The sequence below is a fragment of the Gopherus evgoodei genome, chromosome 5 (genome assembly GCF_007399415.2).
Source record: "Gopherus evgoodei ecotype Sinaloan lineage chromosome 5, rGopEvg1_v1.p, whole genome shotgun sequence".
Taxonomy (NCBI): Eukaryota; Metazoa; Chordata; order Testudines; family Testudinidae; genus Gopherus; species Gopherus evgoodei.
The window spans coordinates 134,840,291-134,865,623 of NC_044326.1; the positions used below are offsets into that span (position 1 = coordinate 134,840,291).

General features: G+C 48.3%; 1 protein-coding gene across 11 annotated transcripts in view; it reads right to left on the reverse strand.

Moving 5' to 3' along the window:
* WRN (WRN RecQ like helicase) overlaps window positions 1-25,333 on the reverse strand; it is a 106,888-nt gene that overhangs the window by 708 nt on the left and 80,847 nt on the right. For 9 of the 11 annotated variants that reach the window (XM_030565281.1, XM_030565285.1, XM_030565283.1 and 6 more), the window contains 5 exons: window positions 23,651-23,782; window positions 18,958-19,120; window positions 15,630-15,853; window positions 5,778-5,870; window positions 4,956-5,105 (listed from right to left, as the gene is read on the reverse strand). In XM_030565281.1, the coding sequence (XP_030421141.1) occupies window positions 4,956-5,105; window positions 5,778-5,870; window positions 15,630-15,853; window positions 18,958-19,120; window positions 23,651-23,782 (762 nt within the window). Of the gene's footprint in view, window positions 1-4,955; window positions 5,106-5,777; window positions 5,871-15,629; window positions 15,854-18,957; window positions 19,121-23,650; window positions 23,783-25,333 lie in introns of those variants that run through there. The other 2 variants (XM_030565288.1, XM_030565290.1) reach the window with 2 other exon arrangements.

A 25,333-nucleotide genomic window follows, 5' to 3' on the forward strand; every position in this document is an offset into this window, starting at 1 on the left:
ATGGAAGTCACGGATTCCATGACTTTTCGTGACCTCTGCAGCGGCTGGTGCTGGCTCAGGGGCTGCCCGAGCCAGGCAGTCCCTGGGCCAGCAGCAGCAGTTTGGGTGTGGGGAGGGGGCTCAGGGGTTGCGGAGTCCAGGGGGCACTTACCTAAGGGTGAGGGGTTCCCCAGCTCCCACTGGCATGGCCACCCTGCAGCTCCTAGGTGGTGGAGGGGTCTCCAGCCACCCCCAGAGGGCCCACCTCCACAGCTCCCATTGGCTGCGGTTTCCAGCCAACGGGAGCTGTGGCAGCCGGCACTTGTGGCAGGAGCAGCAGAGCCCTCCCTGCCCTGACCCCTGCCACCTAGGAGCTGCAGGGACATGGAGCCAGGTAGGAAGCTCCTGCCAGCCCCGCCAATCCTCCCCACTGCCCAGCAAGGGTCCCGGGCTGCAGCTGCAGCCCCCACGCAGCACTAGCGGGGGGTCTGGGCCACACCCTCTGCCCCAGAGCACCCGAGGCCCCTCTCCCAAGTTTTAGTCACAGCAAGTACTTTTAGTAAAAGTCATGGACAGGTCACGGGCCTTGAATTTTTGTTTATGGTTTGTGACCTGTCCATGACTGTTACTAAAAATACCTGTGACTAAAACATAGCCTTACATATCATACACAATGTTACACAGTAATCATATGGACTATTCCGCTCCTCAACTGAACAATAAAAATCATGCTCATCTGGAGAAATGTAAATATATGTTACCTTACTGTAAGATTTAAAACACTCCTTATGAGGAAAAGGTGCACGTTTTTAAAACGACTCCAGTGAACATGAAGTACAGTTCACCACCAGAGCAACAATGGGCTGGCACATGCCAGTATCGCATACCAGCACCTCACTGAAGCTGTTAGGCTGTTCTTTAGAATCTCAGCTTTTGTTTAAAAAAAAAGGGGGGGGGAAGGGCAGTCTCTAGCTGTTATGATTGCAAAGAAAACCCAAAAATACGAATTCGTGTAACCGAGGCAGCAACATCTATGAGAGTCATCAGAGAACTTGGAACAATCCTCCTGCCCGACTCAGCTCAGTGAGGGGATAAGGCAGAGGGCCGGGGATGATGATTTAAATGCTGACATTCAGTATTTCTCTTTTGTCGTGACATGTGGAGGGGAGGGAGGGTTACAGATCTGTGCCATTTACTGTGAGTGACAGCTCCTTTTGGTGTCATGGGAGACCACCATGTACATTCCCCCTCTCAAACCCATGGAGACCGGCAGAGCCATAAGCATGTATACGCCCCACCAAAAAGAGTAACCAAGCCCAAGAGAGGGGTCAAAAGCTGCACAAAAGACAGTGAGCACATCTCATTTTGGTGATTCACGGGCAGGCCTTATTTTGTGTGTTGCCACCCATCCCCCACTCCCACTCCCCACCAGTTTGACCCTGTCCAATTAGAACAACGAGAAGCTGGGTAAGTTTTGGTTGTTGAGGTGTATAAGCTTGAGAAGGAAACAATGGTTTCTGCAGGTTAGGAATGACCGAAGTAATCAGAATGTGAGGTAAACCAGGCTTGGTGCCTGGATGCAGCATGCAGGGGCCTGGCTCTTGACTGCTCCTCACCATGCACTGGCTGCTAATAAAATTCTGGGTATGTTTCAGGCTCTCTCTCTTCTTCAAAGCCCTGAAATAGCTACAGCCCAATTATTACAGGAACCATCTCTCTCCATCCCCCATCTACCCTGCTATGGCGAAGTGGGAAAGCCCAGGTTTCATCATGTGAAAGCTGGACATTTAAGCAAACATTCCACCATTATGGCATAAAATTTCCACAAGTCAGGCAGAGTCACCTTCAGATTGTAAGGGGGAGGCTCTCCCTCACCCCACATGGGATGGGCAGAGCCCACTTCCCAAATTCCCCTGCCCCCAACAGCCTGGGCAAGGAATTCCTTTCCCTCCAACCCTCCCTCCCCCAAGCAACTTAGGCAGGGACTCCCCTACCCCACCCAGAGTGCCCGGACAGGGAATCCTCTCCCCAAGACCTCAAGTAGCTCACCCAGAGACCTTCTCCCTCCACAACCTCCTCAGCATCCCTCAGGAAGCTGGACAAGAACCCAACACCCAACTTCCCACAGGTCCAAGGAAGGATGCATCCTCTCAGCCCCATACTAGTCAGGGCAGGGGCCCACTACTCAATTCTACCTCAGTGCCTCACAGAGATCTAGGCAGTGACCTTCTCCACAAACCATCCTCACTCACACACCTGGCTCTCAGCTTCCTGAACGTGAACCCCAGCGACTCCCCGGGGGGAGCGAGCTGGGACTCTAGCCACCCTCTGTGGGATTTTGAAGCTTTCTCCCAAACGTGTGGGATAGGAATAGAAAAGATGGGCCCTTCTCCACTCACTGACTACATCAGCTCTAAAGCTGCCACACCCCCTGCCATGCACAGTGCTTCAACACTTAAATTACTCTGTATGTCCAAAGCACTGCACAAACCTCACTGACCATCAGCTAGTCAGGCTATATCCCCATTTACCGATGGAGAAACAGAATTAAAGCCATGTACCCTAGGCTAGCCCACCACTGTCCAGGTGTTAAACTGTGTCTACAGCAGGTTGCACGTAGCATTTGCAGGCACATCAACGAACGTGAGTTACCCGATTTTAAAAAGTACCTTTTTCCTAGTGGGAACAGACTCGCTGGAGGAATGTGGATAAGAAGAGAGGAGCTCTTCACTCTTAATCCTGTGTTCACTCCTCTAGACCAGTGTTTCTCAACATTTTTGGCACCAAGGACCAGCTTGCTGGCTTACTAAACAGCGTTAGGGAGCTCTCAGGGACCAGCACCCGTCTACGGAACAGTTGCTGAGAAATACTGCTCCAGATCACACTCCATCTCAAGGTGCTGACGCTGTACCATGAAGATGGACACAGTATAAGAACGAGAGAGAGAGATTAGGCAAGATGGGGTGAGACACTCCAGAACTCTAAGTGTGGCTTGGTTAAGGACAGAAAGTCTCCAGTGTGAGTGGGACTTGATAAAACCAAGAAAATACATTCACTGTAGTTAACTCTGGATTCTAAAGAACCTCATCCAAACCCTTATTTTGGGCAGGGAGTGGGAATTGTGATCCGAACTCCAGACTGCTAAGTGATTCAATGTTGGATCCAGATTGGGTTGGGCTGTCTTCCTGCTTGCAGAGTAAAATGATTTCTAATTGGCAGGACTAACAGCTATTCCTTTGCTAATGAGACCGGCTGGAACTGAAACAGCCATACCCAAAGCAGCACCACTAGCATGTTCTTAGAGGCACCACAAAGGCGAGGACAAAAAGAAAAGGATGATACACATGAAGAAAAGCAAAAAGACTTTAGGTGGATTGGGATCTGCATGCTTCCCTATCAAACTACGAGCCAAGACTGGAAACCCAGTATGCTCCCTGCTTTATAAGCTCAGGGTCTTATAAGATCTTTTATGAGATGCTAGATTGTGGCAGAGTATTACTGTATATAAATTGATGGAGTCTGGCATCTTTAGGGCAGAGAGGGAGACTCCTGATGGTTAAAAATAAAGGAAGACTAAAACGTTCTGCTAACCAAAGATACCACAATGCACCAACACTTCCCTATTTACATTTCTGTGGAGGTTAACACCAAGTATTGTAAGAAGTTCTATACAAACAAGACACTAGCAAGGCTAGTGAAGGGGGGATGGGCGGGTAAGCTTCCTACTCAGTGAAATCGGTACCACTGAAGTGACTGGATTTTAACTAATTTCTGCTTTCACAATAATTGTAAATAATCAGTGGCGGACAATACTTGGTGCACTGTTTTTAGAATGTTAACTCTTTGGGGCAGGAACTATTATATATTTGTACAGCACCTAGCACAATTGGACCCAACCTGGCTGAAGCCTTTAGGTCTTATCACATTATAAAAGAAACAACATTAATTACTATAGATCCGAGTTTAAACAGCATATTCTTACAAAAAGGATCAAGTATTTTAATGTATACAGAAACTGAATTAAGTACGCAACCAATATTCCTAAATGGTGAGAAGGTACTAAAGATAGTAAGTGACAGCTTACAAGTCTGTTTGGTTTGTTAGCCTCACAGTAGATTTTTTTCTAACATGTAAGATCTTATATAGGGAACTTGCCTTATCTTCTGAATAGGCACTCCCAGTGCAACATTACAGCAAAAGAGCTAACGCAATCCTTGGATGCATAAACAAGGGGAGCAGTGAGGAGGAGTAGGGAGGGGATTTTGACCTCTGTAAATGGTATTAGTGAGCCTGAAACTGGATACTTTGTGCAATCTTGGTGTTCATATTTTTAAAAGGATGTTGAAAAATTGGAGAAAGTGTAGAAGGGAGCCACAAAAATGATTTGGAGTAAATCGCTTACCGTGAGAGACTTGAAGAGCTTAATCTGTCTAGTTTGAGAGAGACAAGCTTGATTACAAAGCATAATTACCTCACAGGGGAAAAAAATAGTAAGTTGTATGGGTATGTCTACATAGCAAAGACAAACCCGCAGCTGGCCCATGCCAGCCGACTCAGCTCACGGGGCTCAGGCTGCAGCGCTGTTTCATTGCTGTCTAGACTTCTGGGCTCGGGCCCAAGCTCTAGGACCCTGCAAGGCATAACTAAGGGTATGTCTACACTACAGGCCAGATCGGCGGGCAGCGAACGATCCAGCGGGGGTCGATTTATCACGACTAGTCTAGACGCGATAAATCGACCCCCAAGCACTCTCCCGTGTACTCCTGTACTCCACCTCGGCGAGAGGTGCAGGCAGAGTCGATGGGGGAGTGGCAGCAGTCGACTCACCGCGGTGAAGACACCACAGTAAGTCGATCAAAGTATATCAACTTCAGCTACGTTATTCATGTAGCTGAAGTTGTGTAACTTAGATCAATAGCCCCCCCCCCCCCCCCCCCAGTGTAGACCAGGCCTAAAATTATGGATCAGAGCGCTACCTTTGATTGGGAGTCACTGAACAGTTCCTCTTCAACACGATCCAGGGGAGGCTGATTCCAGGAGGCTAAACGAAGGGAGGTTTGATGGCTTGGTACATCCCGTTCTGCATTTGAGGGTTGTTTGTCGTCCATCTTGCTGCTCTTTACAAGCTTCCCATTTTAGAAGAATAAAACACGGTCAGTTAAAAAAATCTTTCCACTTACAATATTAAGATTCAAAATCCAAACAATTAATATTGCATACATAGAAAAGTTCTTTATTTTGAAAATACGCTTACATTATAGTAAGAGAGGATATATAGTGTCTTCTACTTAATTAGACCACTCAGAACATCAGGAAATGGAGCACTGTTATTTTAAACACAAGATGCTGAAACGTATATTTCAACAGCCTTGTTGGTAGGCCTGAGAAGCATGAGGCACTGTATCCCACAGCAATTCTGGAGCCTTTAAATATTTGGTGGTGACTCAAAACTGCTTATTGCTCAGAGGTGTTCTTTCCAGCAAAGGGGTTAGTTAATATATAGAGCTGGACTGAGATGTTTCTATCCACTAATGTTTTTGTACAGTACCTATCACCCTATTATTTAAGTGCTGGGAAATTTCAGCCCAAAATAAAGTTGTTCAGAAAGATATGAACATCAAAAATAGAGTGTTGGAATAGATAGGGTGTTGGGAATTGGTCCTGCTTTGAGCAGGGGGTTGGACTAGATGACTTCCTGAGGTCCCTTCCAACCCTGATATCCTATGATTCTGTGATTACCCATCTCACTCACTACCAGCAAAACTATCACGAATTATAATATAAAGACACAGATTTACCCAAGATAAAGAATCCATATGTTGATGATCTTGTTTCGCTCCTTCCCTGGACACAAACTTATGTGTGTGTGTGGTTGGCTTCACTGAATTCCCCTTTAAAAGCAATAACACATGTGAGATTGGTACTAGCGGGACACTGGGTTACTAGAACTAGCATCTCTTCCAAAGGCACTGAACTTGGCCCTAGGTCATAAATGAACTGGAGCTCAGTTCTCTCATCTTGTTAAAAAATACTATGGTTAATTTATTGTGACTGTTAAAATGCATCATGCCAATAATTTCCCATCACCGGATCTGCTGTATCAGCTACAACTAGAAGTACATTTCTGCATAAATGAAATCTACAGATCTGGCCTGGAAGCAACTTCAGAAAACAAGGGCAGCCTCAGAAGGGAAAGAGGAAGGAAAGCAGGAAACCAGCACAGCTAAGTGGCAAGACTCCAGAGGGTAACAGAGACAAAAGGATACACTTCTGGAAACAGACAGAACCCTGGCAAAGCCAGTAAAATGGATTGAGAGCTTAGGGGTGTTAAGATGAAATCCCCAGCAAGAGGCAATTAAAGAAACTCTGCAGTAGTTATGGGGTGACAGGCAAAGTATTGTCATGGATCAAAAACTGGCTAAGAGACAAGAAATGAAAAGTAGGAATAAATGGTGAAGGTTCATCAGCAAAAGGTTGAGAGTGGGAACCTGAAGGCTCCATATTGGATCCCATGTTCTTTAATATATTTATTATTTAGAAAAGGTGAGAGCAGAAAGATGGCAAAGTTAGCAGATGATACAAAATTATTTAATTTAATGATGACTGGACCAAAATTCATCTTTTTTCAGCACAACCTGGAAAACATTTGGCCTTATTTGATCTCTGGCGAAAGCCTCCACTTTTACTAGCATAGTTATTCTGTTTTCAGAGCAACACAACTCCCCTGCTCATGTAATTCTAATGCCACAGTGACAGCATAGACATTCGTATCCATGTAGATATAAACAGCCCTTCAGCTGCAATCTCACAATGATACATTCCCTTCAGGAGCTGGAATGTTGGGGATCATTAGGAAAGGGATAGATGATAAGACAGAAAATATGTTGCCTCCATATAAATTCATGGTAAGCCCACATCTTGAATACTGCGTGCAGAGCTGGTCTTCCCATCTCTAAAAAGGTATATTGGAATTGGAAAAGGTACAGAAAAGGGCAACAAACATGATTAGGGATATGGAACAGCTTTTGTATGAAGAGAGATTAATAAAAAAGACAGTTACTCACCTTTGTAACTGTTGTTCTTCGAGATGTGTTGCTCATATCCATTCCAGTTAGGTGTGTGCGTGCCGCGTGCACGTTCGTCGGAGAAACTTTTACCCTAGCAACCCAGGCGGATCGGCTGGGCACCTCCTGGAGTGGCGCCGCTATGGCGCCCAATATATATCCCAGCCGACCCGGCCACCCTTCAGTTCCTTCTTGCCGGCTACTCCGACAGTGGGGAAGGAGGGTGGGTTTGGAATGGATATGAGCAACACATCTCGAAGAACAACAGTTACAAAGCTGAGTAACCGTCTTTTCTTCTTCGAGTGATTGCTCATATCCATTCCAGTTAGGTGATTCCCAAGCCTTACCTAGGCGGTGGGGTCGGAGTGAGATGTGGCGGTACTTAGAACTGCTACGCCAAAGGCCACATCATCTCTTGATTGTCGGACTAGTGCATAGTGTGTGGTGAATGTGTGGACCGATGACCAGGTCGCTGCACGGCATATCTCCTGGATGGGCACGTACGCCAGGAAGGCTGCCGACGATGCCTGAGCTCTCGTGGAATGTGCCGTGAGGTGGCCAGCGGGGACACGAGCTAGATCGTAGCGTGCGTGAATGCATGCAGTCACCCAGGAGGAAATCCTCTGAGAGGAGATTGGTAGACCCCTCCGTTCTGCGACCGCCACAAACAGTTGAGGGGACTTCCGGAACGGCTTTGTTCGCTCAATGTAGAAAGCGAGCGCTCTGCGTACATCTAAGGAGTGTAGCTGCTGGTCCCTCCGAGAAGAGTGGGGCTTCGGGAAGAAGACCGAGAGGAAGATGTCCTGGTTGGTATGGAAGGCAGACACAACCTTAGGGAGGAACGCCGGGTGGGGTCGCAGGTGTACTTTGTCCTTATGGAAGACGGTGTAGGGAGGGTCCACTGTGAGAGCTCTCAGCTCGGAGACCCGTCTGGCCGATGTAATGGCCACCAAGAAGGCCGTCTTCCATGACAGGTACGTGAGCGAGCAAGTCACCAGTGGCTCAAATGGTGGGAGCGTGAGCCTGTTTAGGACCAAATTAAGGTCCCAGGTAGGAGCAGGGCGGCGTATGGGGGGGTAGAGACGCTCCAGGCCTTTAACAAATCTAGCGACTAGGAGAATACGGAGCGGCCCCCCTCTTCTGGTCGAAAGGCGGATATGGCCGCTAAGTGCACCTTTAAGGAGGATGTCGCAAGGCACTGCTGCTTAAGGTACCAGAGGTAGTCTAGGACCGTGGGAATCGGGGCCTGCGTAGGGTTGACACTGAGTAGCACACTAGCAAGAGAAGCGCTTCCACTTGGCCTTGTACGTTGAGCAAGTGGAAGGCTTCCTGCTGTTAAGGAGGATATGCTGGACCGGTGTGGAGCAGCTGAGCTCCGCCGTGTTCAGCCATGCAGGAGCCACGCCGTGAGGTGTAGGGTTCGTAGATCCGGGTGACGGAGCCTGCCGTGATCCTGCGTGATCAGGTCTGGGTGGAGAGGGAGGGGATTGGGGGGTCCACAGACAGGTCCAGCAAGGCGGTGAACCAGTGCTGTCTGGGCCACGCAGGTGCGATCAGGATTAGATGCGCTTTGTCCCTGCGTAGTTTCAACAGGACTTTGTGCACCAGAGGGAACGGAGGGAAGGCATACAATAGGTGGTGGGTCCATGGCAGGAAGAATGTGTCCGTGATTGACCTGGGAGAGAGACCTTGAAAGGAGCAAAACTCCTGGCACTTCCTGTTGGACTTGGTCGCGAAGAGGTCTATGCGTGGAAATCCCCACCTCTGGAAAATGGAATGGATGACATCCGGTCTGATCGACCATTCGTGGCATAGGAAGGATCAGCTGAGTCTGTCCGCCAGTGTGTTCCTGACCCCTGGGAAGAAGGATGCCACCAGATCTATCGACTGGGCTATGCAGAAGTCCCAGAGTCGAATGGCTTCCTGACATAGGGGAGACGAACGGGTTCCCCCCTGTTTGTTGATGTAGTACATGGCCGTTGTGTTGTCCCTGAGTACGGAAACACAACGGCCGTGCAGACGTTGTTGAAACGCCTGGTAGGCGAGGCGGACTGCCCTCAACTCCCGGACATTTATGTGGAGTGACAGCTCTTCGGACGACCAGAGGCCGTAGGTAGGTGCCCTAGGTGGGCCCCCCACCCCAGGGATGATGCATCGGTTGTTAGAGTCATCGACGGTGGCTGTGGATGGAACGGCTTCCCCGCGCATACTAAGGATGGGGTCAGCCACCAGTCGAGGGAGCGGAGAGGGTCGGAGGGGACCGTCACCAATACATCTAGGTGGTCCCTGCCCGGGCGGAATACCGAATGAAGCCACGTTTGGAAGGGCCTCATTCGGAGCCTGGCATACTTCGTCACGTAAGTACATGCGGCCATATGCCCCAGTAGTGTGAGGCAGGTGCGAGCTGAGGTGATTGTGGAGGCCTGCAAGCTCCGTATGAGCAAGACGATAGTCTGGAAGCGGGGCTGAGGTAAGTAAGCCCTGGCTTGAGTAGAGTCCAGGGTCGCGCCTATGAAGTCCAACCTCTGTGTGGGAACCAGGGTGGATTTCTCGGCATTGAGAAGCAGGCCTAGCTGGGAGAAGAGGTCCGTAACCACCTCGACATGTTGCCGCACCTGCGACTGGGAGGACCCCTTTAGGAGCCAGTCATCGAGGTACGGAAACACGTGGATTTTCCGCCGACGGAGGTGGGCGGCCACAACGGCCATGCATTTGGTAAACACCCTCGGGGCCGTGGAGAGGCCGAAGGGTAGAACTGCGAATTGGAAGTGCTGATGTCTGACCGTGAAGCAAAGGTACTTCCTGTGTGGTGGAAAGATGGAAATATGGAAGTACGCGTCCTTCATGTCGAGGGCGGCATACCAGACTCCAGGATCCAGGGATGGGATAATGGTTCCCAGGGAGATCATGCGGAACTTCAACTTGAGCATCCATTTGTTGAGGCCCCGCAGGTCTAGGATGGGTCTGAGACCTCCCTTGGACTTGGGGATCAGAAAATATCGGGAGTAGAACCCCTTTCCTCTCTCGTCTAGAGGTACCTCCTCTATAGCTCCTGCTGTGAGGAGAGAACAAACCTCCTGCAGGAGGGTTTGCTCGTGAGAGGGGTCCCTGAAGAGGGACTGGGAAGGGGGGCGGGAAGGGGGTGAGGAAGCAAATTGTAGGTGGTATCCTTGCTTCACCGTGCGTAGCACCCAACGGTCTGAAGTCAACTGGGACCACGCCAGGAGGAAGTGGGAGAGGCGGCTGAAGAAGGTAGGGGAAGGATCCTGTCTTGGGGCTGGTACGCCGTCCCCGGGCGCACCTTCAAAAGCCGGACTTGGAGCCCGGTGGTGCCTTGGAGGGCCCCTGGTTTTGGCCTCCCTGGGAGCCGGATTGGCGTCTGCGGCCCCCCCAGCCACGCCGTCTACTGAAGTCCTGCCTCTGGTGGGGTGGGAAGTATGGGCGTCGTGTTTGGGGCCTGAAGGGTCTACGCTGGGTGGAAGGTGTATGCATCCCCAGCGAGCGTATGATGACTCGATTGTCCTTCAGGTTTTGCAATTTGGAGTCCGTTTTGTCCGAGAACAAACCCTTCCCGTCAAAGGTTAAGTCCTGGACGGTATATTGTAGTTCCAGGGGTAGAGTGGAGGCCTGAAGCCAGGAAATGCGCCTCGTTGTGATTGCCGAGGCCAAGGTTCTGGCTGCTGAGTCAGCCGCGTCGAGGGAGGCCTGTAGAGAGGTCCTGGCCACCTTCTTACCCTCCTCCAGGAACGCATTAAATTCCTGGCGTGAGTCCTGGGGTAGAAGCTCAGAGAACTTACCCACCTCCACCCATATATTATAGTTATAACGGCCCAATAGGGCCTGTTGGTTGGCCACATGGAGTTGCAAGGCCCCAGCTGAGTACACCTTGCGACCCATGAGGTCCATTCCCCTAGCTTCCTTGGCTTTGGGGGCCGGTGCCTGCTGGCCGTGCCGTTCCCTGTTGTTGACAGACTGGACAACTAGGGAGGAGGGCGGACGTATAGGTACTCGTACCCCCAAGAGGGTACCATGTACTTCCTTTCCACTCCCTTAGCCATCGGCGGAATGGAGGCTGGCGATTGCCAAAGGTTATCGGCGGTGGACTGGATAGTCTTGATGAATGGGAGGGCTACTCGGGTAGGTGCGTCCGCAGAGAGGATGCTCACTACCGGGTCCTCAACCTCTGGGACCTCCTCCACAGGTAGGCTGATGTTAAGGGCCACTCTACGGAGGAGGTCCTGGTGGGCCCTGAGGTCTATCGGTGGGGGCCCTGACACTGAAGACCCAGCCACGGCCTCATCTGGCGAGAAGGAGGAGGAGGATACTCCGGGGATGAGGGCATCCTGTGTGGGCTCCTGCTCCTGGACTGGTTCCTGTTCCAGTTGACCTGGGGAGTCTGGTGGCGGCTGTTTATCCGACTCAACCACGGGGGGACGGGAAACAGTGGCCTCTGGTACCCGATGTTCTGAGGTAGCAGAACGGGTCTGGGGCACGGGGCCACCCTGGGTCTGATGATATGCCCAGGGTGTCCAAAAACCCCACTGTTGGGAACCCACGTCCTGCGGGCGGGGGTCCTGGAACACTCCCAGCGGTACCTTGGGATCCTGGTCCCGTTCGTAGTAGCTACCCGCCTGGGAGGATGCCGACGTGCCTCTGGACGGCCATGGTGGAGCAGCGAAAGTTGGAGCCGAGGTTCCGACAGACCTTACACCTCTGGGTTGTGGTGACCGGTGTCGGTATTGGTGACGATGCCGAGAGCGAGACCGGGACCTGCGACCGGCTCGGTGCCGGGAAGTCGACCGAGATCTCGAGTCTCTCTGTCTCTATCTGCTCCTGGAGGTGCGGCACCCACCGCGGTGCCGTGAGCTGGAGCGGTACCGCGAGTACCGGGTTGACGCTCGAGACGTTGACCGGTGCCGGGAGCCTGACCGGTGCCGGGAGCGTGAGTGGTACCGGGGCGATCGGTGCTGGGAGCCTGAACGCTGCCGAGGTGATCGGTGCCGGGAGCCTGACAGGTGCCGAGGTGATCGGTGCGAGGAGTCTGACCGGTGCCGAGATCGAGATCGCCGTCGAGAGTATGAGCGACGCCTCGATGCAGAGCGTCCACGGGACCGCAATCTGGAGCGGTGCCGGTCTGCTATGCTGACCGGAGCTGGTCTGGTTAGGGCCGGTTTGCCCACTGAGTGTAGTACCCGCACCAGCGGTGCCGGGGGTAAGGGCGGTGGCGCATCGGTGATTGCGATCAGATCCCTCGCTGCGGCAAACGTCTCCAGGGTAGATGGCGAAGCAGGCTCTACCGCGGTGGGCACCGGGGAGCCGCCAGGTGCCAGACTCGATGGCCCTCGTGGGGTCGGAGTCAACGGTACCGGCTTAGACAGTGCCGCGGCAGGTATTGGTGCCGGGCGGTCCGTCTTTGGCGCAGGCTCTGACTGCGAGGCAGCTGCTGACGGGATGATCTGCGCCTTCACCGTCTTCAACCTCGGGGAGAGGGAGCGGCTCGGAGCCGATTTTGGCGCCGGCGGAGGCCGGTGCCATGAGTCCTTGGTGGCAGCACTCGGTGCCGTGGCGGTGCGCTTGCTTACCGGCTGACTTGTGCTCGGTGCCGAGGGTGGAGGTGTCAGGGCCGCTTCCATAAGGAGCTGTCTTAATCTAATGTCTCGCTCCTTCTTGGTTCTCGGCTTGAAAGACTTGCAGATTGAGCACTTAGCCGATAAGTGCGACTCCCCGAGGCACTTCAAGCAGGAGTCATGGGGGTCTCCAACTGGCATAGGCTTGTGACAAGCCGAGCACTGCTTGAAACCCGATGAGCCGGGCATGAGCTCCGGCTCCCGGTACGGGGAAGGGGGGGGGTCCCCGATCCCCTCAAACTATAACTAATAACTACACTATTAACACTAACTAACTAACTGACTAAATAATTATATATATATATATACAACAATTAACTATAACTACTATATAACAACGATAGCGAAAAGAGCTGCTAGGGAGTGTGGAGGTCTGCGAAGCCGCGCTCCACAGTTCCAACGACCGACACGGGCGGTAAGAAGGAACTGAAGGGTGGCCGGGTCGGCTGGGATATATATTGGGCGCCATAGGGGCGCCACTCCAGGGGGCGCCCAGCCGACCCGCCTGGGTTGCTAGGGTAAAAGTTTCTCCGACAAACGTGCATGCGGCGCGCACACACCTAACTGGAATGGATATGAGCAATCACTCGAAGAAGAACCTGGACTGTTCAGCTTGGAAAAGAGATGACTAAGAGGGGAAATGATCGAGGTCTATAAAATCATGATTGGTGGGGAGAAAGTAAATCAGGAAGAGTTATTTATGCCTTCTCATAGCACAGGAACTAGGGATCACCAAATAAAATAAATAAGCATCAGGTTTAAAACAAAGAAAAGGAAGTATTTCTTCACACATCACACAGTCAACCTGTGGAACTCTTTGCCAGAGGATGTTGTGAAGGCCAAGACTGTAACAGAGTTCAAAAAAATAATTAGATAAGTTCAAGGAGGATCATTCCATCAATGGCTATTAGCCAGGATGGGCAGGGATGATGTCCCTAACCTCTGTTTGCCAGAAGTTGGGAATGGGCGACAGGAGATGGATTACTTGATGATTCCCTGTTCTGTTCATTCCCTCTGAAGCACCTGGCATTGGCCACTGTCAGAGGACTGGATACTGGACTAGAAGGACCCTTGGTCTGACCCAGTATGGCCGTTCTTATGAGTGACCTGTCAGGTAGCGCTTTTGAAATCTGCTGCCCAGGGGGCACACTGTCCAGAAGTCCACCTTGCTCCTAAATGCCTGGCACAGTCTTCAATCTATCTATCTTAGGCATTCATACGGCTCCATCTCTGAGCACTTCACAATCTTTAACGTGTTTACCCACACAACCCCCCTGTGAGGCAGGGCATTATCCCTACTGTACGATGGGGAACTGAGGCACAGAGAGCCTGAGTGACTTGGCTGAGGTGCCACAGGAAGTCTGAACAAGGTTCTCATAATTCCACAGAGGAGTAGGTAGTGTCTGAACAGTGCAAGAAGAGACACTTCTGAGCATTCATATCATTTACCCACAGGACAGGAAAGCACATGGGATCACAAAAGCTTCCCCCTCTCCACTTGAAGCTCAGAACAGCCCTTCTCATGGAAAACACAGGAGCAACCTGGCTGAGAGCAGGAAAAGTTCCAGGATATTCCTCCTGCACAACTCCCACATACCTTTCCGGAGGAGATAGGGAATGGGGGAGGGAGAACAAGCTTACCCCTGCTGTAGAACAAGCAGGGAGCTCTCCTCCCCAGGCTTGTGGACACCAGGGGATCTGCACCACGCACAGACCACATGCATGGGATTCCTGACCTCTGAGAATCATCTGTACCACCACCTGAATGGAGCTGTGTGGCAAGGAGCTCCCCCATGCAGCTTTCCATGGAACACATGCTGCAGAGAATGGAGGGGCGCAGGGCAAAGTTAGCGCAGGCTTAGGCCTACTCCACACCACAAAAGTTTTTTTCCTCTCTCCTGCTGATGATAGCTCATCTCAATTGATTGGCCTCTTACAGCTGGTATGGCTACTTCAACCTTTTCATGTTCTCTGCATGTATAAATATCTCCTGTCTGTGTGTTCCATTCTATGCATCCGATGAAGTGGGTTTTAGCCCACGAAAGCTTATGCTGAAATAAATTTGTTAGTCTCTAAGGTGCCACAAGTACTCCTGTTCTTTTTACCAGCAATTCCGTTACCTGCCCCTATGCTGAGCACCACATAGCAGTCAGTGTAGACTAGAACTCACAGTGGGAGAGTCTGCAGTACAAGCCTTAAGCTACCTTCTTTTTGGCCAGTTCCCTTGCAGGGCTTGCATGGAAAGAAGAGGATGATGGACAACCCTAAACCCAGTCCAACCTCTCCCCACCCACAGGTCCTTAGCCCCACCGACAGCTCTGCACGATATCTGAAGAAGGGAGGGACTGTGCTGCAGTTCTCCCCTTTCCACTGAGGAAAAAGGTGTCAGCCAAGAAGGGTCCCCTCCCCCTCCACCTGTGAGTCTTGGGGACATCATCTGGCCCAACGTGCCTTGAAATTAAAACATGAGGGATCACTCCCAGAGATGATGGGGGAGACCAGGCTCCATTTGCCGCTCAGAAACTGCCAATTTGGTTGCCATCCAATGTCAGTTAAGATCTATGTACCTTAGACACCCATACTTTCAAGACCAGACCAAATCACAGAGCAAATAAACAGCTATCAGGTGGCACAAACTTACAGGCACTTCCAATGTTGCCCAGAGCTGTATGTGTTTTTTAGGAATACACTTACATTCTGTGGTGTGTCTGGAATCTTAAACATGCTATTTTTAGAGGTTTCTCCTATACAAAGCTGATTTCAGTGATTAACAACAGGTTGAAAACTTGAATTGTGATAAAAATGTAGCTAATTCCATTGGTACCTGATGTATAAGAAGTTAATCAGAACACCACTTAAAGGCATTATAAAAAGCACCTGAAATCAAACATTACGATGTCTCTATGAAATAGATGTTCTTTTTGCAGAAGCAGACTGGTTTACAACTTGGTTTACTAACCTCTGTTTCCATCCGCGACGTTCCTTCCTTGCTCTTCTGGGCTGGCCCCATGCTGGCCGGCAGCCCTTCACACTCAGCTGAGAGGCTTTTCTTGCCTGAGTCACACGCTTGGCCCAGCTGCCCATTTCCACATCCTTTCTCCAGCAGTGCAATTGCCATTCGGATCAGGTACAGCTCAATATTCGCAGGGACCAGTGCTCTAATCGCTGTCATTCTGCTTACATCTTGGAAGGAAAAAATTATATATATTTTAATAAATTCCCCAAGTTCCTGAAGTGCTTCTCCAAATCAGAGCTCCAGGAGCACTCTGTTGAGCTTTGGGGAAGGAAGGTTCAACATCAACAGCCAGTGAATTTTCCCCTCATTAAAGCGCAGCATATTTTACAGCATGGAATGGGTTAAACAATACAATAAAATACAGTTCACAGCGTGAACTTCATCAGAAAGGAAAACATTAGCCCAATCAGCAAATCCTGACCTCACTTACAGCCGTGCAATCCCACTGCAGTCAAATCTGGTCCAACAAGCCATTAGCACTCTTCTCCCCAACTTTCCTTCCCCTACTCCAGCCAGTTGCTGTACTTTAAAGGCAGCTAGGCTCTTCTACAGCTTTCCTCTTATTTTAAGACACTGCATCGACAATTCACTTTCTTAGCGAAGAGGAGCACTGTAGGAGTCTGTCCACCTATGATTGGTAGTAGATGGAGCCAGGGGCTCATGGTAGACAAATCATTTCGAACTCCTCTCTCCCGCTGATCCAGCTGTTTTTCAGCAGCACTGGTCAGTGCAACCCTGGCTTTCTGTCCAACTGAAACTGGAGTTCTCCGAGCACCCAGTTGAGTTTATGCCATTGAAAGTGAGTTGAAGGTGTCTGGATAGCCCTCTAACTGCTCCTAAAAGGGTTTCTGGGCTCATTGAAAAGCAGGAGCGTAAAGGGGTCTGGACATTTCAGAGAAACTAAAACTGACCAAAAGCTAAAAGGACACTTTCATAAAAAAATAAAGAAAAAATATGTCTCCAGTATTTCCTCCTCACAGCCTAAGAATGTGTACCTATAAGTTGGTGCTTAAAAAGGTGGTGTGGCATTTTCGTTGTTTTATGTAAACAAATCATATTCAAAAAGGACCATGTCCAATCACAGTATCAACTTTAACAATAAATGCTAGCCACAAATGTCTATTATTTCTTCATTTTTATCCAGAACAGTGGTCATTGATGTCACTGTCGATCACATACCCTAATGTCATGGCCACCTCCCCATCTCAATCTCCTCCCCCAACTCTCCCTTGCCCCTCTAATCATTACACACCATAAGGTGGCGCTGGTACCTTTCATGAGCAATTTCATAGATTCACAGAGTTTAAGGTCAGAAGGGACCATTGTGATCATCTAGTCTGGCCCCCTGTAGAGCAGATCTTTTATTAAAAATATGCCATCCTAATTTAAAGACTCCAAGCGATGGAGTATCCACCACACCCCTTGGCACATTGCTCCATCCACTGATTGCCCTCACTGTTAAAGGTTGCATCTTCTTTCTAGTCTGAAAAGTGTTTATCATTTAACAACTGCTCACACTCTGCTATCTAGAAATAAAGTGATGCACAGAACACAGATGAATCATCCCTGGGAAATACTGACAATATTCTTCATTTTACTTAAAAGGGACAAAAGTAGTTTACATCCAAAACCTTACAGAAAAGCTTAACAAGTGTTCTCCTGATTTTTGTCGTTAAGTGGAAGTAGATTTGTTGCAGAACTTGTTGAACAGAGTGCGGCAGTCCAAACACCACACATTGAGTTAGCACATGGAAACAAAGGAACAACGGACTATAAACGTAGCAGCCAGGTGTCACGGTCCCAGCTGAATTAAATGCACAGAGTTAAACACTCCACCCTGTGGAAGTCATTCAGATTTGATGGGGCTATCTGTTGGACAGATAAGAAACTTATCTTGACAGTGCTGATTAACAGGTACAATCTGAATTGCTTCTGGGCCCACAAGCCCTAGAAAGTGGCATATGATCACTGACCTACCTATAGGTCAGCTTAGAGTAAAAAGTCCAAAAATAATGCAGCCCAGCTCTACAGCAGGGAATTGCTGAGCTGGTGAGAATGAGCATTCAGACTCCCAGAAACTCCTCTGCTCATTCTAAGCACCTCCTAAGCGTTCCTCTGCGAATGTCAGTGACTCATTATGGCCCCGATAGGTTGGGGGCGTGGAAAGAAGAGAAGACCCAGAGCGTTCTTCCTTAATTTTTACTGTGTAACGCTGACAGACCCCGGTCGGTCGTTGGCAGGTGGGATTGAACCAGGGACCTCCGGAGCTTCGTGCATGAGCCTTTACAGCATGGGTTAAAAGCCAACTGGCTCTTAGCTAAGGCTGTAGAGCAGACTCATTTTTAGCTCTCTCTCTCTCTCTCTCTCTCTCTCTCTCTCTAAGTGATCTCGGTGGCACTAGATGGGACAGAACCCCACACCCAGGAGGTGTGGGGGTTACAACTGTAATTGGTGTCCTTTTAAACAGAATGAAGATCATCTCTATCTAATATGGCAAATATTGATGATCTGGGTTCTATCTCTAGCTCTGCTAGAAGTGACAAATGTAACATCTCCATTACCTCGCCTGCAATATGGAGGGATGAAAAGCTGCTTCCTTCTGATGGGAAAACAATCTCAGAGATGACATGACTCACCCAAGGCCAAACAGTAGATCAGTGGAAAAGCTGAAAATCGAAACCCTGCTTTGGGGCTACCAATTGTGAGCTTAAATCACTAAATCAGGTGCCCATCTAACATTTATCAGAATTCTGATAAGTTTTAAAATGCAGGTAGCAACCTATTTATTAGTTTACTTGTCTGGTTCTCTTTGTCACCCAGTATCTTAAATGACCCAGGTTTGCAATCAGAGGAAATTCAAGATATTTTCAAGGATTCACTTGGCATGCTGCTGGTGCCTAAGCATAACTATTCACTGGGGCCAATGTTTTCAAACTCAGAGGCTGAAGTTAGGTACCTAAATATGGACACAGTTAAAAAATTATGTCTGGATCTTTTTACATATTGTTGAGACACCAATCTTGTGTATGCACTCAACTCAGAAGTTCTTAAAGAAAACTTCCCTCTTCCTCTCTTTCATGGCTTGAGGCTGTAGCTTTCCATGCACCCTTATCTCCCATTGGCTTCACACCTGAGGGGGAATGCCCTTTGCCCTGCCATGCTCAGTTTGGCTCAGGAATGGGTCCTCAGAGTGATGAATTCTCACCAAAGGAACAAACAGGATACACAATGACTGTCATTGAGACCTTCAGTCTAGAGCTGTGCTTCTCACCTGAGTTGATGGGAGGGTTTTGGATGATATCAGTAATAACCTTCTGAACTTCAGGAGTCAGACCCGCTCGTTCTAAGTCGATTGGATAGCCAGCTTTCATGGCTTGGGATAAATGAGAGCCGACCACAGAGAGAGGCAGAGACCTGCTTTCACTTATACTCTTCTGGGGAAACAATGAGAGAAGAGATCTGAAGTGGTAAAAGTATATGAGATCTAACAACAAAAGAACCAAAGCCCTCTTTGAATCCCAGCACTGACTCTTCACTTTCTCTATTATTTCAAACATAACCTTCTACTCTTCACTTTCAATGCCTTTCACAGCCTATTCCCACTTACCTTTCATCTTTCATTCAGTATCAAAAGGTTGGCTCCTACCTCCAGTTGGCCCATGGCTCCATCCTGTATCACCCACTTGCTAAATGTTCAAACTAGCACCTTGGTGCTTTCTCCCACGCTGTCCCGCATGCCTGGGAGGAGCTCCCCATAAACATCTGCAAAACCAACTCCTTATCCTGCTTCAAAACCTTCCTTAGGCTTGGTCTAAACTGCACACTTACTTCACTATAACTGTCACTCAGGGATGTGAAAAATTCATACCGCTAAGCAACATAGTTATACCGTCCTTAACTCCCCAAGTAGGCAGCGCTATATCATTGAGACAGCTTCTCCTGCTGACATAGCTCCCGCCTCTCGCAGAGATGGAGCTATGAAGCCGATGGGAAAGCTCTCTCCCATTAGCTTACAGCGTCTTCACCAGACATGCTACAGCAGCAAAGCTGCATCTGTGCTGCTGCGCTGATGTACATTTGTAGCGTAGACCTGCCCTCAAAAGTCTCCTTTGCTGTGATGCCTACAAAAAACATGACAGTGGTTAGGCTACTGGTGTGTTGCGACCACTGCCTGTAATGTCTTGATGTTTTCCTGTACTCTCCCTGCCTGTCTGTATTCATCTGTTGTTTCTTCTTTTATGCTTAGATTGCTCTGAGAGGCTCTTTAGAGCAGGGATTGTCTTTTTGTTCTGTTTGTACAGCCCCTAACACAGTGGAGTCCTGGTCTGTGACTGGGGCTCCGAGGCACCATGGTAATACAAATAATAAATGATAATGCATGGTGCTGCTGCTGCTTCACAAACCAACCGCAAGAACAGGAGACCACACAACAAGAACTCCAAACCACATCACAAGGCACATTTTTCTGATCTTTTTCAGACACTGAATCCAATCTGTGAAGAGGTTTCATTTCGAAAGATTATTTCTGGCTTGGAGAGCAACTTCTCAATGTGACCCTGAAATCCCATGCGTAGAAAGGATTCTGCTCCGCATTCAAATGTCTAAGGGGACAGAACCCAGAGCTCCATCCTTTAGCAGTGGCCACAGGACTGCTCCAGACTCGCTACTAAACTGTCATGGGGCTGGAGCAAAAAGAGACAATGAGCTGTGGCCAGGACCTACATGCTATGCTGGGCCACTGCATCTCCATGGTTTGTGCTCTACCTCTGGTCTGCTTACAATCGCCCCTACACTGCTACAGAGACAGCCACCACCAAGCTCCACTCTGCTACCTGGAAGAAACAGATCAATCCCTGAGCATGGCAGTCTGCACCATGCAAAGGGAATCATATTTTCACCACATATGGGGCCTTCTACAGCTATTTCTGGGGCTACAGGACTTCACTGGTGATGGAGAGACAGTTTAATGACAATCTAGTAGCTGTAACTGTATAATCAGCTCAGCTCACTTGTAACGTTCGGTTTGTTAAAGCCCAAAACGTCCCTCAATAAAGCAGCCAATTATCTACACCTTAACTGCAAGAGATCAGTAAACGCAGCAACCCTCGCTGAGTCCTAATGTCATTGTTGGCACCACCAGAATAGAAATGATAACAAACAAAGTGTTTCAAGTTCTTTCAGGTGGACTCCATTACCCCAATCTTAGGGCAACCTCTTTGATTTTACAGGATAGATTTAAAATTAATTATTTTCCCTGAAAGAATTAGGCTTTATGTTTCTTTTATTGACTTTCCACCAGACAATACACACAGGGGAAATGCAATAATCATGGTTATTTGATCCTGGGCATCAAATTACCTAGCACTAATTGTTCTATTGCTTCTCGTTAATTAGTCCTTGGGCATTTTAATTTAGCGACTATCTGACAAGGTTCACTCAGACACTCTTGGGAGGGACAAGAGAAATTTGAAGCTATTTCAGCATCATACTAACTGATCAACGAGTGATAAAAAGTGAAAAGCTTAACAAAAAAGATATAAAAGCAATGGATTATGGAACACTCCTTCGACAGGCACAAAGCAACATGCCTATTTCTCCCTGTGTGTTATGGCTCTCCGCCTATACAACAAATTAATAAAGAGTTCAATGCAAGCCCCATGTTAAGGTCACGTTATGATTAGGAAATGAAGGTTGGCTATTTGTAAGTGGAGTTCTTTGAGACAGACTCTTGCATGTTCACTCCTGTGATGCACTGACTGGGAGCAGCCAGGACGGTGCCACCTTCTACCAGCAGTGCATGTCAGCACACATCCCTCCGTCCCCCCCAGCATTGGGGCGCGTTCTGTGGATGCAGCTATAAAAGGGGGGCTTGGCGCTACTGCCCTCTCAGTTCCTTCCAACTACTACAGTGGAATATACCAAGTAACAGTGACATTAGGACACCGCAGGAGCGAGGAATGCAGGTGGGGAGTGTGAATATGCAGAGTACACCTCAAAGAATTCCGATTACAAACACCCAACCTTCACTACTACTTTGAGTGTCCTCTGCACATTCCCACTCTTGGGATAGTTAGCCAAGCAGTACTGTAAATAAGGAAGAAGGGAGCGGAGTTTTAATTAAATAATGACTGAAGCACCACTCTGCCAAACTGTGCTTCAGAGCTGGATGCCAGATCCAATGCATAACGTCTTGTAAAAGTGTGACTTGAACTGCATGGAGCAGCCCTGCATATTTCAATATGAGGAATATGTTTGGAGACTGCTACAGATGTACCTGTCCTTCTAGTAGAATGGGTTCTAAGAGGAACAGAAGGAGCAAGGGAAGCTTTTTTGGTAACATTCCTCAATACAAAGGCTAATCCATCTGGATAGGGACTGTGCTGAAATGGCCTGACCCTTAGGAGTACCAGGTAATATAAGCTAAGAGCGCTCTTGTAAGCAATGTAATCTAGACTCCCCTTTATGCCAATTAGGTTTAGGAAAAAAATGCAGGTAAAGTTCTCCTCTGATTGATACGGAACTCTGAGACTGCCTTTGGAAGGAATTTAGGATGTGGTCTAAGATCACTTTATCTTTATGAAAAGTACTCTGGGGAGGGTAGTCTGCCATGAATGCATACAACTCACTAATTCTTCTAGCGGAAGAAACTGCTGTTATGAAAAGCTGTTTTTATAGAAAGATGAAACAGCAAACAATCCCATACAGCAGGGTAGGCAACCTATGGCACACGTGCCAAAGGCGGCACACAATCTGATTTTCAGCGGCACTCACACTGCCTGGGCCTGGCTACTGGCCTGGGGGCTCTGCATTTTAATTTAATTTTAAATGACGTTTCTTAACATTTAAAAAACCTTATTTACTTTACATACAACAAAAGTTTAGTTATATATTATAGACTTATAGAAATAGATCTTCTAAAAACTTTAAAATGTATGACCTGCACGCGAAACCTTAAATTAAAGTGAATAAATAAAGACTCGGCACACCACTTCTGAAAGGTTGTTGACCCCTGCCGTAGAGGCTCAAACACGGAAGATACAGGTTATATTACTACTACATTCAAATTCCATGGAGGGACTGGGTCACGAACTGGGGGATACAGATTCAATAAACTTTTTAAAAAGTTTTTCACTAGACTGTATGAGAAGGTGGCTTTAATCTTTCCATGAGTATAGACTGCTGCTATTGCTGATAGATGCATTTTAATCAAGAGAAACAAACCCATTGTTTTTAAGTGTACCAAGTGTTCCAAAACCAGTCGTGAAAGGGCTGAATCTGGGTCAACATTCCTATCCGCTGCCCAAATAATTAATCTTCTCCATTTAAACTCTTAACTTCTCTCTGTCCTTGCGCCATCTGCCCACCCCTTGTATGCATTACAGAGATGTGCCTACGTGCTGAGCAGACCTCCAAATCTTCTCTCCTGGATAGAAGAACTACACTTGGGTTGATGCCTGGGGACCTCTCTCTGCTGCAAGGGCAGATTTGCCCTTAAATGCACAAAAGGTCATTCCAAATCACGGTTGCTAGAACTGTGCAAATGGAGTATTTTGTGCACTACCAACTCCCAAGTTCCTGTCTTAGCAATGTGAATAACATGGCTGAGATCCGGGTGCAGAAACAGTCACAGCTTTGGAAGTCTTAATCAGAAAGTTGCACTGATATTTAGTCTTTCAGTTTTGCACTGAATTTTCCTGTGGGGCTTTTTCCAGGCCATTCGACTCTTATATGGAGGTACAATGCAAAGGGTTTGATTTTTTATATCCAGAACAAGGACATGGTATTCACCAGCCCGGGGCTCACTGGCAGTGTAGGTAGAATTTAAGAGAACAGCAGCAACTAACTCAGTCTGGCCCTCAAGTCTTATGTTTTAACAAGTTTGCAATCTCCATACACACAATATTCCCACCCCCTATTTTAGACAACCAGCATGGCCACATCCCCACCAATGGGAAATAACTTACCAAAGACTGGTTCTTCTCATGGAAAAGCATGTATGTTATGAGCTGTGACTGTGGAAGGGGGCTGCACCCACCTCTCTTCTGGAGGGCTGCCGGCTGCTTTTCCCTAGATCCGCAAGTAGGGAACGTGTCTGTCTGTAAGGCGACAAACAACAGTTAACAGGAATAATGCCCAAGAAATCATCCTGTCTGGTCATCTGCTCTGGAATTGGAAATGGAAGAGCTAGCTAGACTTTGAGCAAACTAAACTGTACAGTCAGACTGTGTTCCACACATAAACAGTAGAACAGTCCCAAGACGGGTGCTTATAATTCATATGCACATGCACACACAGGTGTGCTGAAGCAAGCTATGGGATAGTCTGTGTAACATACCTGAGAGGGTCCCAAAATAACTGGTGTCTGGACTGACACACACCAGATTGGTTTGTGAGTTTCTGAATTATAATCATAGAATAGCAGGGTTGGAAGGGACCTCAGGAGGTCATCTAGTCCAACCCCCTGCTCAAAGTAGGACCAATCCCCAGACAGATTTTTGCTCCAGATGCCTAAATCGCCCCCTCAAGGATTGAACTCACAACCTTGCGTTTGGCAGGCCACTGCTCAAACCACTGAGCTATCCCTCCCGCCACTGCACTGTTCAAAGAGTTTGATACACTCTGTATTACAGTATAATCTTTTATTTTTAAATAAATACGTGTTTTTGTGTGTTCTAAGTTAAGACTTTTTTAAAAAACTTGACAAGACTCCTTCTCCCAACCTCCTGCCACACACACACGGTTCTGCCTCATAGAAGGGGCGAACACAGCCTGCATCCCAGCAACCTGATCTGTGAAGCAGAGAGAAAACTCCTCATGACAGTGAGAAAAACTCATCTCTAACCAACCACAGACAATTCAGCAGGCACTCTTCCTGCCTGGACGTATCTTCTGGTTGGGACTCTACAGACGCTAGAATGGAGAAGAAGAATCTTTTCACCTCTAGGGTAGCATAAGAGTGCAAAAACTCAGAATGTGATTTCTGCCACTGGCAGCACAGAAGCTCCCCTGTGCTTTGTCTGTTGCCACAATGATCAGTGAAGAAAGCACACTGGGACGAGGTGCCACCATATGGATAGTAATGGACAGAATAATATCTAGCACTTTTCACCATTAGATCCCCAAAGCACTTCACAAAGGACGTCAGTATCATTATCCTCATTTTACAGTTGACAAAACTGAGGCATGGAGCAGTGAAATGACTTGTCCAAAGTCACAGCAGATCAGCAACAGAGCTGGGAACAGACCTCTGACCTCTCAAATCTAAGTCCAGCACTCTGTCTACTAGGCCAGAAGAAGGGAATCATAAGGTTCATTGAGAGTATTGAAAGAGTGGGTCCACTGGCCAAAGTATCCTTCAGAACAGTCAGGTCCACCATCTCCCAGGATGGACCAATAAAATGGGAAGCAAAGGTGAGTCTTGCCCTCAAACCAGGCCAGGCAATAGTCTGACCATGACAAAGGCCAATTCCATATGTCTCAGTCTTCAACCCCAACCCAAATATCAAATCTGAGATGTAGCCAACTTTGTGTGCTGAGTCAGAAACATCTGAAACAGTCCCATGGTTGTCATGGCAGCAATGAGATAATGGACCCATCCAGACCAGTTATTTTTTGAAAAAGATATTCAAGACACTGAGGACAATCAC